Source organism: Polyodon spathula, chromosome 1, assembly GCF_017654505.1.
Source record: "Polyodon spathula isolate WHYD16114869_AA chromosome 1, ASM1765450v1, whole genome shotgun sequence".
NCBI classification, from domain to species: Eukaryota; Metazoa; Chordata; class Actinopteri; order Acipenseriformes; family Polyodontidae; genus Polyodon; species Polyodon spathula.
In genome coordinates, this window is record NC_054534.1 from 30,459,248 (window position 1) to 30,473,045 (window position 13,798).

The window sequence follows — 13,798 nt, forward strand, 5'->3', positions numbered from 1 at the left end:
GGCGGGACTTCCCCCCTCACAGCAGGGCCCGATAGGGCAGCTTTTGTATATTTGCTCAGAGATTGACGGTCAGAGAGGCTCTTCCCATTCGGTAATGGTTGTCATTCTCTTTTCAGGGAACTAGGGTTATGGTTATAATCTAACGTTTTCAAGACATTACACATTTCCAGTGGGAGGATCCTGGGGTGACCTTACTTACCTCTTTCTGCTCACTTTTAATGGCTATGCTGCCATCTTTGTTATACTTGATGGGCGAGCCCCCCTCCTGAATCAGCGTGCCGTAGCCTGTGGCAGTGAAGAAAGCTGGCACTCCGGCCCCCCCCGCTCGAATCCTCTCTGCCAGCGTGCCCTGCAACATGGGGGAGAAACTCAGCGATGGCCTCAAGTCAAAAATCTCAGTGCATCCCCAGCTCTGTATAAGCAAACACATCCGGTCAGAAAAAACACCTCACACCAACTCAACATTCCTCGAGGTCACAACTTTTAAAGGATTCAGAATAGCTGTTAGAAAACAAAAACACTGGCTAAAGAGGGCTTTCATGAATACCAGCAACTTTACACAAATGTGGAGGCAATTTAAAGCAGACACACGTTTTGGCTAATGCGCTGATTAGTCATGAACAGAGATAGTAGGTTGATTTGATCAGCGTATGCCGGTCAGGGAAAAGCCACGGCTGTATTTGGAATAAAGCAAATGAAATCCCCTAAAGTCTCACCAACCAGCTAATAATAAGAGGCTAATGCAGGTGTATTCCCTTGTACTGTACAATGCTCTAATAAAAAACAGTAAGTGGCTTATCCCAGTGTGGTGTATACTGGGAGCACGTTCAGCTAATCATTTGTTAAGCTGTAGGCAGCTGGCTTTGGCTTTGCACAGAAGCCTGCAACTAGAACATATGCAGTTTGAACAAGCATTTACTGATCTAAGGTTTATTTGTTGATGTTTAAACAATGGAGACAAATTGGGATGGAAGCCTGGAAGAATCTGTAGTAACAGAAACGCAACAACTACCAAAGATTATATTTGCAGTTTCGCCCCAACAGTCAGGCTTCCACAAAGTTACCAAGAAACATACACATGTGCCTAAAATGATTAAAATACTTACCAAAAGTTTACTATTATAACCATTACATTGATGTAGATTATACTTAGTTCCCGCTCAAGATGTACAGCTAAGGCCAAAAAGTTCTGCTGCATTTATAAATTTAGGATTGATACATAATTTAAAAAAAAAAAAAAAAAAAAAAAAAAAAAAAACTGTAACATAATTTGTTGATTTGTTTGATTACATAATGTTTTATTTAACATTATGTAATCAAAGAAAAAGTGTACTGGAAGCCATAATAGTAGTACCGTATTTCATGTTCGATTACAAAATGTCAGATTTTTCAATTTTTGTCAGTTTTCCATTGTATATGAAAAACTACAAAGCAGTATGAAATTCACTATGTTAACGTAACATTATTCAAAGACTTTATGAAGCAAAATGTGTTCATTCTAAAAGGGTTATGCAAAACACTTGACCATGGCTACAGCTTTTGAATGAAGGGTTACTGCCTTGCTGTAGTACACTCCTTTTTGGCCATTGCTAATAGAGACACAGCTGAAACTTATAAATGGCAAAACAGATTACCTAAAGTAATTATTTAGTTTAATTAGAACAAGGTGTAATTTTACACCTGCTTTCATGTGCCATCTAAGAAGTTGCAGTTTTTTTATTTTATTAATACCATTTTTAGTTTCTCCAAGCTCCATTCAAATTGTGTTACATTATTAATTTAATTTATATAATTCATAGGAATTTACAGGAATCAGTTAGGAGTTTTTACTTGGAACTATGGGCCTGTTTCCCTATGTGTTGTAATAATAAGTAATGCAATTCTAAAACTATTCTAAAAATTACATTTAGTCTATTGAAATACAAGTCCCTTAAACTGGGATTGAAGGGATAAAACTCCTTTAATGTGAGGAATCAGAGGCCAGGCCTTTGTCTTTAAATAGTTGAACCTACTTAAACATACATCAAAATGTTTTGATGTACTTGGATATTCCTTTCACTTTCCTGTCAATGGGAAATAGTTCTCCTGCTATTCCCCGGAACTGTGTTTTAGCACCCTGTACAGCAGAAAAAAAAACAGGTGGTGTTTGTAGTGCTGTAGACTGGCTGGGATTAATTTAGAATCCATGTGATCCATTTTTCCAGTCAGTAAAACAGCACAGCGCAAAGCAGGTCCTGTTTATTTCTAAGCTATGTTTGCTGTCCACTGTGGTATGTTGCTTGGTAACGCTGCAGGAAGTTAATGCTACATTTCCATACAGAAAAATACATTTTAGTAGCACTTCCTGTTCTGCCCACATATGATTACAAGCCAGTGTAGGCGGCTGCAGAATCCAAGTTGCAGCAATAACACAGTGAACATAAAGAGCGAGTTCAGAGGGCACCCCAATGAAGTGTTAAGAGCTGGCAAAAGGCATGTGAAACTTGTGGAGGAACTCAAGCGGGATATAAGCATGGCTAGAAAAGACGTCAGGAGAGAACACTTTACCTGACCTCTTTGGTGGTTTTTATTTTCTTTAGAGTGTTAACACGGGTCTTATTGGTTACACTGAATTGGTTACACTTAAACAGAGCCAATGGGAAATTGCTGGCGTGGCCAGTAGATTGCTTTCCTAGAAGTGTAAGCGAGTGGGAAAAAGGAGAAACAGCCCAAAATAAAAATACAGTTTCATTAAATGATACGTTTACAGCGTTCCAGAGCTGACTCACTCCATTGGCATGGGATAACAACATAGTTTGGACTTGTGTAATATATTCCAGTGCAATATAACTTGCACAGCTGATGACAGTAATATAACAGATAGACTATACATACACCCCTAACAAAATAAAAACAAACAAAATCAATTGTGATTATACTGTAAAATCATGTGTTTTAGCATGGCATGCATTGTTAACATTAAATACTTTATCATAGTTTTTCTTATTAGGTTGTTTTTTTTTGGGTGGGGGGTTTAAAGAATAGTGGCAATATAATTAAAATGTAATCCAAGTTTAGAGCTGGCAAAGCTAAGGGATACTTTGATATCATATTTTTCACATTAAATTGCATGTTATACTTCAACAAACAATAACGGGTTCTGAATATTAAAAGCCACCAGTGGAAGAACAATTACAGTATTTTATGAACTTTCAGGTACCAAGTCAGAACTCTTCTTACAATCACAGTTCTTCTCTGATCAGTACTTGCACTGGTGGTTTTATATCAGGCCTAGTATATCACACAGGTATAACAATCTGGAGTGTATAGTATGGCTCAGGGGGTTTCAAGACCTCTCCTCATCCACTCCCTTTTATTTTCCTTTGTTAATTCCTTCAGTGCAGGTGCGCTAGCAGGTTTTCTCAGGTAGAAGACCCCTGCATCACGTTTCCTCCAGTCCACAGTCACCATGCCCTACCTGAGGGGTGAGCTCCACCTCCAGCTCTCCTGACAGGTACTGCCGCTCAAACTCAACGTTCTCTCCCACGTAGGAAGAAATCATGCGTTTTATCTGCTTGGTTTGGAGGAGCAGTCCCAGCCCGAAGTTATCAACTCTGAATGGAAAACAATCAGCACAGCAGGGGGTGGGGGTTATTTAACACTCAGCCGAGAACAAGTATGCAGCCCTAATATTAACAGCAACTGCATCCACACTCCACAACAGAGATACAACAGGGAGGGGATGGGAGGCACGGTCTCATGCATACATATGCAGGTTATTTAGCCAGAAGACGCAGCTTAACAGAAAATAAAGAGCTTTCTGTTTTGGTTCTTGGCAGTACATCAATCAAAATTAATCAACCAAATAGAGTACATAACCACTGTTAAAGCTGTAAGTGATTGCCAAGGTCATGAGCTGCCAGTATACAAGCTATGTGACTACACTGTCTTATAATATAGCAACTGCTCAACAGGTCACACCTTGAGTGACATCTACTCCAGAAACCACATTTCAAAAGCCTTGTTGACTGGTTCCAAATAATAATAATAATAATAATAATAATAATAATAATAATAATAATAATAATAATAAAAGGGGTATTTTCAATTCTCCAAATCATTGTACAGCCAAACACCCTTTAGTTTATGCACAAACTAGAGTAGCACTCCTGTCTTGTCTTTACCAGTGAGGGTCCCCATTGCTCTTAGACCTGCTGTGCACCACAGCACTTTAAAAAGCCTGTTTTTCAACAAATAGTGCAAGATGACCTTTTATGCAGCTTACTGTATATAGCAGTGGATAGCAGAGGTCATGGTACAGTTGTCTTCTTAACTGTGTTGCATTCTGTGTCCCTGACCTTAAAACTGACCAGTTAAAGAGTAAGTCACTTCAAATGCCTTCATGGTTTGCTAAGCCCTGCCCTTTCCATTTGTAGCATTTGTTTTGCACCACTGCCAGGGTCACATGCCTAGCAGTTCCCTGGCTTGAAATCTCTCTCTCTCTATATTTAAAACATTGCAGTGTTGAATCCACAACCCTCTCTCCCACCTCATCCACCAAGAATCTTGGTATCACCCTCGATCCCTTCCTCCCTACCTCTGCCATCTGTCCGCTCCAGCTCATCCAAAACTCTGCTGCTCGACCTTGTCTTTTCCCTTCCTCTGCACTGGCTCCTTATTGCTGCTTGCATCCAATTCAAAACTCTTGTGCTCACCTATTGCTGTCTTGACCTTTCTGCTCCCTCCTATCGCCAGACTATCATTTCTCCCTACACCCCCTCTTGCCCGCTCCGCTCCTCCACCACCGACAGATTAGTTGATTAGTCTGTAACCCCCCCCCCCCCCCCCCCTCCCCCCTCCCCCGCTTCAAGAGCCTGCTCCTTCACCACCCTTGCTCCCCAGTGGTGGAATGACCTACCCACGGATATCAGGTGCTCAGTCCCTGACCACCTTCCAGCACCTCCTCAAGACACATCTGTTCAGACAGCATCTGTAAACCTCACAACACTCGACTACACTGGACTACATGGCACCCATTTGTACCGGTATTTGCATCAGCTTGTACTTGCACTGAACTGCTCCATACCTTGCTGTATTCTACTACTGCTCTTAATTATAACTACTTCCTCAAACCCGCTCTTACATAATTATTTACTGTAATCTCAAATTTTTCCTCTTACTTGAATTTTATCTTTTACTACTGGTTTTATTGTACTTTACAACTGCTCTTATCTGTAATGTCATATTGTGTAACAAATGTAAGTCGCCCTGGATAAGGGCATCTAAAATTCATAAAGTGTTCTTACTAACCACAGCCATAGACATGAAGCTGCATCCTGCCAGAGTGCATGGCATACTGTACTATCCCATCCTTGAGGGTTCAAAGATTTACTTTACTGTGTTTGATGTTACGCTAATAAAAGTCCACAGGATTAAAACCTCCGGTCTCATTGAGTAACATGTCAATAACCAAATAGGGAATCTTCGTGCTTACGAAAGTATGTGGGTTTGAACTGCCTTGGAGGGACACCCTCTCAGAGGGTGAGAGGGCAACTCAAGCTCCAGGCCAGCTCTGAGACAATGGGCCCTGTTCTATTAGGAACTCCCATGTAGTCTGGAAAAAGATTGCTGGGTCAAAGGGTGTAGATCACAGGTAGGACAAACTGTAAATAACACAGGAGGATTACAATCTACACTGATGATTCCTTTGTGCAACAAAACATTCTTAAAAACAGCCCTGATAGTTTTAGGAGTAAGACCCTGTAAATGAGTGTTGTTTTGTGATGCATCCACAGCCAAATAGCAATCCTTTTGAATTACCTCTCTCTTTGGCTAGCTTTGAACCAGAGACCCCCAGATGATCCCACTTCTAATCCACTAAGCTGTCCTTGTTTTAAGCCTGTGCGTCTCTCTATTTAACATGATTAAGGTGAGTAAAAATGCATTCTCCAAGTCAAAATTCTCAGGAACAACTTTCTATGAAAAAACATATTTTCTATTTAAAATGTGTGTAAAGTGTTAGGTAGTCCCTTTTTCACTACCAGTGAATTCTCACAGCAAATTAAAAAGTCAAATGTTGGTGAAAGAGCTTTGAAATGAACATACATACAGTATACACCTTTGTACTTTCAAGTGCAAAATGTGATGGAACACACAGCATGTGTACACAGACATGCAAACACATAGATGTCATGTTGATGTGGGTCAGTGGGTACAGACAGTTGCACAGCATAACCTTTGTCATATATTCTATTACACATATTTGCACTTTTTGGGCTGTAGGGAGGGCACTTTAACCTAGATAGAAGACATCTGATCTTTACACAGCGTGAGACTAGTCTCAAAACACCACGATGAGGGAAGTACTGTACTGCAGCTTCCCATTTAGACTGTAGTATTCAGATACATTTGTCAGGTGTTATAAAACCATTCAAAAGGAGCCGTAAGAAATCTTACACATCTTAGTGAATTTATGATAACTCGTCACCAAGCAGTATACCCTTGCACAATACAACACAACCCCTCTCACTCTCATCAATTAACTTGACCAAACAAGCTGAATTTCAGTTTCTATATGTGACCCAGAAAAGTGAGTGTTCTTTATACTACCTCTGAATACCTGTTTCACAGACTAAAAGCAACTGCATTATTGTTGATCTCCATAATAATAATGGGGCCCAACAGAAACAACATGCCTCAATAACAAGATGACATTTAAATCACCAAATAGCCAAGATACATTACCTAAGAAATATAATACAACTACTTTTAAGCCATTACAATGATTTTATTTGCCATTACAAAATAGAGCTCTATGTTCCAAAAGGACTAGAATTATGAACCACTGTGCTAGAGGTACCATGATTAACTACAAGCAGTATATTAACCTGGATATATTAGCATATGTCACTTATGTTTTGATAACCACGTACCATTTTTTTTACGAATATCATTTAGTTATAAAAAATGCTTATAGTAAATATATATATATTTATATATACATATATATATATATATACTTATTATATATATAGATATATATATTATAGATATATATATAATCTATTATCTTAGAAACTGGTTTTTGTGACCAAATAGATACTGTCAAAAAACGACTCCTGTTTGGTATTTCTGTTCTTTTCAAAATAAAAACCATGGCAGTGCGCTTATATCCAAGCTTGTTGAAATATGTCCCCGCAAATATCTTTGCAATAGTACAGTAAGATGTATCATGTTTAAAAAAAAAAGATTTCTCAGCATGTATTACCAAAAGGTATATCTCAATGAAAAGGAAACCCTTCGTGTCAGGCCTGCCTTGAAAACTACTTTGGTTTGTGAGCCATCAGACAAGTGATCTCACAACATCATTTGGTTTATAACTCCTCTAAAAAATATCCTATAAAAAAATCTTATCATGTCCCATTACTCTCAACAGTCACCATGATAAGTTCATATTTAACTAAGGTTTATTGACATGGGAGGTCATGAATTTAATGCTTTCTCTTTCCTGCAAGTATCCTTTAATTTAGTATATTTCCATGGCTGCTTACCCAGCATTGTTACTGACTGCTGTTAATTCCTTCACACCTGTCTTCAGTAAACTGCTAATCAGATTCTCAGGGATGCCACACAAACCAAACCCTAAGAAAAAAATAGAACAAAAACTAATTATGAATAATACAGAGTAGATGCATTGATAAAAACTACTGTGTAAAAGACAGTGACAATCAAGCACAATGAATGAGGTCCAGTACATTATTACAAAGGAGCCCAACCCTCAATTCACAGAAACGGGAAACACAACTGAAATTCAAATAAAACACAATGGAAATTGGACACTTCACCCTATCACAAGGTCAAATAAACGCATTGAAGAAAAAAGGATTGCTAAAACACATTACAAGGCTTTAGGAAATACGTATGGCTGCTGAAAAGCACATGGCACAGTTTACAGAACCCCGAGGTTAAAAGAAGGTAACTGCTTCAGGTACCTCCAACAAGTACAGTGGCTCCACTGGGGATATCTTTCACGGCTTCAGTTGGTTCTGTGTAGAATTCGGCTTTCCTGGTGCTTGAGGTTGAAAAGTGACAGCCACAGCTCTGAAAAGACAATACATTTTCTGGATACATTCAAAGTGCACACACAACATGGTCCTCTTGTTTAACCCTTCACGCTGATTTTAAAATGTACATTACAACATGTAGAATAGTTTTTCATTATTAATCTTTAGTTCTATGTAGGGATGTCCACCATTTAATAATGATGACCAGCTATTTATTTTTCAGTGGAGCAGCTTGGATAAAAGAGTTTGACTCAGATGTGGCCTCTGTGAACTCATACTGTCGGAAAGAGATGGAGGAAATGCAGTTTGTGTAGACCCCAGATTTAAAGTCAGTTTGAAATGCTGCCAGTTGCTTGATACAGATTTTTGTTCGGGTAGAGAAAGGGAAAGCTGGAACTCAATCTGAATGGGAGAGGCTGGGTTTGGGGGATTGACAATTCACTGGGCGGCTGTTACTCTGCTTCCCCCTTCCACATGGTGAATGGGAGAGCTTTTCTAGGAATCAAGGGGCATCGAGGCCGTGACAGTGGTTGTTGACCTTGTGTGTTCAATTAAAACCAAGCAGAGGAACAAAAGTTACAATCAATACGCTAGTGTTTTTGGTGTGGTATTTTCAAATATTTATGTTATAAAATATGTATTTTAAAACTAACTTACTATAGCGATTTGAAGTATTCACCACCTTGGACATTTTCAGTTTGTTGTGTTACAACCAGAAATCTTGATGCATTTAAATGGGATGGGGGGGGGGGGGGGGGGGGGGGGGACTGGGACGACGACACACAAATCAATTAAAATAAAATCCTGAAAAGTCTTCATTAGATAAGTATTGACCGACTTTGCTATGAAATTCCTAAATAAGCTCAGGTGCAACCAATTGCCTTCAGAATTCACACAATAAGTTAAATGGAGTCCATCTGTGTATAATAAAAGTGGTTCACATGATTTCTGATTAAATATACAGCACCTTTCTCTGTAAGGTCCCACAGTTGGGTAGTGCATTCAAAGCAATGATACTACCATGAAGACCAAGGAGCTTTCAAAACAACTCCGGGATAGAGTTGTGGAAAGGCGCAATAGCTGAGGTACTCCACAAATCTGGCCTGTATGGAACAGTGGCAAGAAGGAAGCAATTTCTGAAAAAAGCCCATGTAAAATCCTGCTTGGAATTTGCAAAAAGACATGTGGGAGACTCTGAATAGATGTGGCAAAAGATTCTGTGGTCAGATAAAACAAAAATTGAACTACTTGGCCTAAATGCAAAGCATTATATCAGGCGCAAACCCAACACAGCACATCACCCAGGTAACACCATCCCTACTGTGAAGCATGGTGGTGGCAGCATCATGCTATGGGAATGCTTTTCATCAGCAGGGACTCACCTTTCACCTTTCAGCAGGACAATGACCCCAAGCACACAGCCAAAGCGACACCGGCGTGACTTAAAAACAAGAAAGTGAATGTCCTAGAGGGGCCCAGTCAAAGCCCGGACTTGAATCAGATTGTCAAGACTTGAAGATTGCTGTCCACCAACGATCCCCATCCAACTTGACAGAGCTTGAACAATTTTTCCAAGAATGGCTGAATATTGCATGATCCAGATGTGTGTGCAAACCTGGTAGAGACTTACCCCAAAAGACTCACAGCTGTAATTGAAGCCAAAGGTGGTTCTACCAAGTATTGACTCAGGGGGGGTGAATACTTATCTAACCAAGACAATTCAGTTTTTTTTATTTTTCATTAACTGTTCTCTTGCCTCTTCAAAGTGTTGAGTAGGTTGTGCTAATCAAAAAAACATTTAAATGCATCAAGATTTCAGGTTGTAACACAACAAACTGTGAAAACATCCAAGGTGGTGAATACTTACCATAGGCACTGAATATATGCCTTATTCACACAGCGGCTATGTTTGGTTGAAAACGAGGCTTGGGGTGAAAGCAACTGTCATGGTTGCCGCAGCTACTGACAGTATCACTATGTGGACGAAATCTTTAATATGTGTTCCTCAAATAAAAGTTGAAGATATTGATGATTGGGCAGACAATAATTTGAGGATTCCGAAAAACATACAGCAGAAAGGGTACAGCAATTGGATCGAGGGTTATATTCATGAAGTTTAACACAAACGGGGCATTGCACCCCACAAGACACATTCCCTTTAGTATCTATGCATAGTCTCAAGCTTCTGCATCTTACTTATCAATTGATTAGGACTGGTTTATACTTATTATTTACCTGAAAATTAGGACCAATGTCTCTTCTTATTTTATGTACCCACTTGTACGCAATTTTTTCTTGTTTAGGAAATCAAAGAAATTATATATTTTTCGACAAATTATTTCTTAAATCAGAACCACAAAACGGAACGCAACAGTGCAACGCCATAACTTCTCTGCAGTTGGAGACATCGGAAGAGAGAAGCTAGCAGCTGCACTCCAAGCCTCGTTTTGAGTCTGGCGTGAATAAGGTCTATAGAGGTCTAGAAAAAAATAACCCATCAAACCAGCACACCAGTTGACAGGTCCCGATCTTGAACATGTCTCTATATAATTTTGGTTTAATTATTTTCCACCTTAAAAACAGTTAATTTGTGGTGAAACAGTTAAAATATAGCAGAACAAAATGGATTTATACTGGAAATAATTGATAAAGAGATACTATTCAACAGAACGCACAACCCCTAAGTATGAAAAGCAGTGGGACTGTGGAAAGCCAAAATCTGAGTTCATTAGCTGGCACCAGATAATAAAGAACTGAAATAACAACATGAGTTTAAACTATTATTACAGAGGACCTGAAAACATTAGAGAAAGTGGGTTATTAATTAATGTCCACTGTCAATTTTCATACACTGTGATGTAGCTGTTTTAATGTCCTTGTGCTTGTTCATGATGCAATATTTGAAGTCACACTTTAAGAAGGTTGTTTAGTTGGCAAAGGTTTAAAATAACAAACCCTATCAAAAAAGGTTTTAACCAACTTTCAGTGTAACTTTCAGCCTACGACTTGACATTTCACTGCAGGGGCAGGCCTTACCAGACAATAGAAACCTTTGACAGTTTGAGTCCTCTTCTTTAACAATAGAACCCATAACAACAAGACAGACTAAACTTTGCAATGCGTAAGTGGACAGTCAATGGCTGCAGTGTGCAAACTGAAACCAGAAATGTTGAGTAGACATAATTCAAACCCTGAAAGCTTTAATCCTTACCCAACATAAAACAATGAAAAGCGCCATAATGATCTGGAGATTAACAAAAACGAGGTACAAAATCTGAGATTAAAAAGAGAGATTAAAAGGTGAAGAAAGTAAGGAATTGATCAATCTAACAAGAAACACTGGATTACAACAAGGAGTCTTTAAAATTTGAGAGACTGCCAAACACGCATACTCACAATAGTGCAGCCATTTAAACACTCATCTAGCTAACAATATCTACTATTGTGGTCTGTAGGTTAAAATATTAACTCATTTTGAAAATCCTTGTCTCTCTAAATTACTTTATCTGTTTGTTGCACCTAAGATTTTATTTTAAACCTCTGCATTATAAAAAACGAATGTCTTTTCCCTCTTTAAGCAAGTGCATACCAATACTATTGCTCACCATAAAGGCCTACTGCATGTCATTCTCTCATATATGTTCATGCCAGTACCTAACTCATTTTCGTGTTTTTATTTTATAAGTGTTTTACCCTATTTTATTAATTGAGTGTCTCTGAAGCACATTAGTCTTTTAAGGCGACACCAATTTGGCACGTGCAACACAGTGTTGCTATCATCCTTCACCCTCTGTAGACTGGGTTTTCTCAAAATTAAAAATGTGCAACATACAGAGCAGTTAAATCCACAGTCATGTAACAACAACCCTGGATCACATTTCAATTCATGTAAAGTGGTCAAACACCTACTGTTTCATTCAATGTAAAACTTTAATAAATTAGACAGAAAAATACCTATCCAGATGTTTAATCAACATTTTAAAAGAAAACATACTTTTTTTTTTTTTTTTCCCCCATACACACATCAGTAATACCTGACACTGTATCTCTCTATACTGAACACAAAACTTGTTACTACTGTTTTTAGTTACACTTTTACTACAAGTGAATCAATACACTTTAAAATAAATAGATAAAAAATCCTTCTAAACCAAGTGGCCACTTGGCAAAGTTTCTTGTAACAAATCCAACAAAGTTGGCTGGCTTGCCACCCTGCACGACAGTAGACGTTTCCCATTAATGAATTCAGGTGGAAAAATTCAGCTCCAGTGTAAACAAGATCCCTCATGTTTACTATAGCTGTTTTTAAAAGTAAGAACTGGGTCGAATATCCATATGGCTTGACCTTGATAGAACACAGATAGAATCCCTTATAAAAATTGACTGTGGAAAAAGAATAGGGCAGTGTAATAAAACGCAGCGAAAACATAGTAAACCACGCTAAACACTGAGCGGTACAGTAAAGAATATTAACACATTAAGTACCATTGTCCTCATTTGAGGGCAGGCTGCTTTGTATATTTCTGGACCATTTTTAACTGTCTACCTGTGGTTTAAATTCTCTATTTAGCTATACTGTTAGGCTAACATACTCTAATTATGTTAACGGCAAAAGCTAAGTCTAAATGTAATGTATCAAATTAAACAAATACAGCTTGCGTTCTGATATTTTGAAAGAAAAAAAATATTTGGTAGTACTAAAAATCATGACAAAGGACGGTATGCCCTTAATAAAAGGATAAGGGCAAACTGGAAAAATACATGTCGAAGAATGAACAAACATTGGAATATTGTGGTATAAAACGGCTTTAAAAAGCAGATCGTGTTTATTCAGCGTAGATGAACATTGTATTTATAGCCGCAACTAATAGATTGCTACTGTGTGAGCCAGGCTTCGCTTCAGCTTTTTTTTTTTTTCTCCCCCCAAGGTCAGCCACGAGCCATTGTTTACCTGTCATTTATAGTTTGTGTCATCCTTATACTTTCCATCCTTCTAGCTGCTTTTTTTAAACGAATCTATTTGAGTAAATGTTTATTGTTTCATAACAGAATTCAAAACTAATTAAACAAAGCTATATATTTAGTATTTTATTATGAGGTAGCAAGCGCTGACTTGTGCCGTGATAAACGACTACTCCAGTGCATTGAGATCATATAGCGCTGAGCTGTTAAAATTACAAACATTTGAGCACAATGCACACAAACTGTACCATTACTCACATTTTTATGTTTGAAATTGTTTTTAAAAAAATAATAAAGAAAAAAACACGTTGCTGCTCCCTTCCTTTGTTATTTATATGAAGTATACAACCACTGACGAATACCATACTGTATAATTATTTTATTTCAATACCTACCTTACTCCAAATATTACCCGCCTTGCTGACGTTGACATTGCTTAGTGGAAAACGTATTCTACTTAAAATGTTGTCTGACTTTAGGAAGATCTTGTAAGCCGCCATCTTGCAAGAAATTATCTTTCTTTAAATATAATGCCAGTAATGCGTTTGGTGATTTGAATCGCAATCAACACTATCACTCAGAGCCGCCGATCACATAGAAGGAAGGGAGGCAGGCAAATCAGAGAGAGGGAGTGACGGGGGCTCGGCGACAGGCTCATGAATTTAACTGTTTCATCACCAGACGGCACGGACAGGTGCTGTTCTGCACCTTTGCTAGAAAATGATCTTTAACCATCAGTACCAAATCCATTTTTTCTTTCCAAAAAATTAGAACACAAGATGCATTTATGCGTT

General features: G+C 38.4%; 1 protein-coding gene across 1 annotated transcript in view; it reads right to left on the reverse strand.

Annotated features, from left to right (window-relative positions):
* The window catches only part of LOC121317112 (succinyl-CoA:3-ketoacid coenzyme A transferase 1, mitochondrial-like), a 75,230-nt gene extending 61,633 nt beyond the window's left edge, over positions 1-13,597 (reverse strand). The window contains exons 1-5 of the mRNA XM_041252728.1: positions 13,400-13,597; positions 7,971-8,079; positions 7,530-7,620; positions 3,458-3,593; positions 200-349 (exon numbers count right to left, since the gene is read on the reverse strand). Of these exons, the coding sequence (XP_041108662.1) occupies positions 200-349; positions 3,458-3,593; positions 7,530-7,620; positions 7,971-8,079; positions 13,400-13,504 (591 nt within the window). The 5' untranslated portion in view covers positions 13,505-13,597. The remainder of the gene's footprint in view (positions 1-199; positions 350-3,457; positions 3,594-7,529; positions 7,621-7,970; positions 8,080-13,399) is intronic.
* Positions 13,598-13,798: the final 201 nt, after the last annotated feature.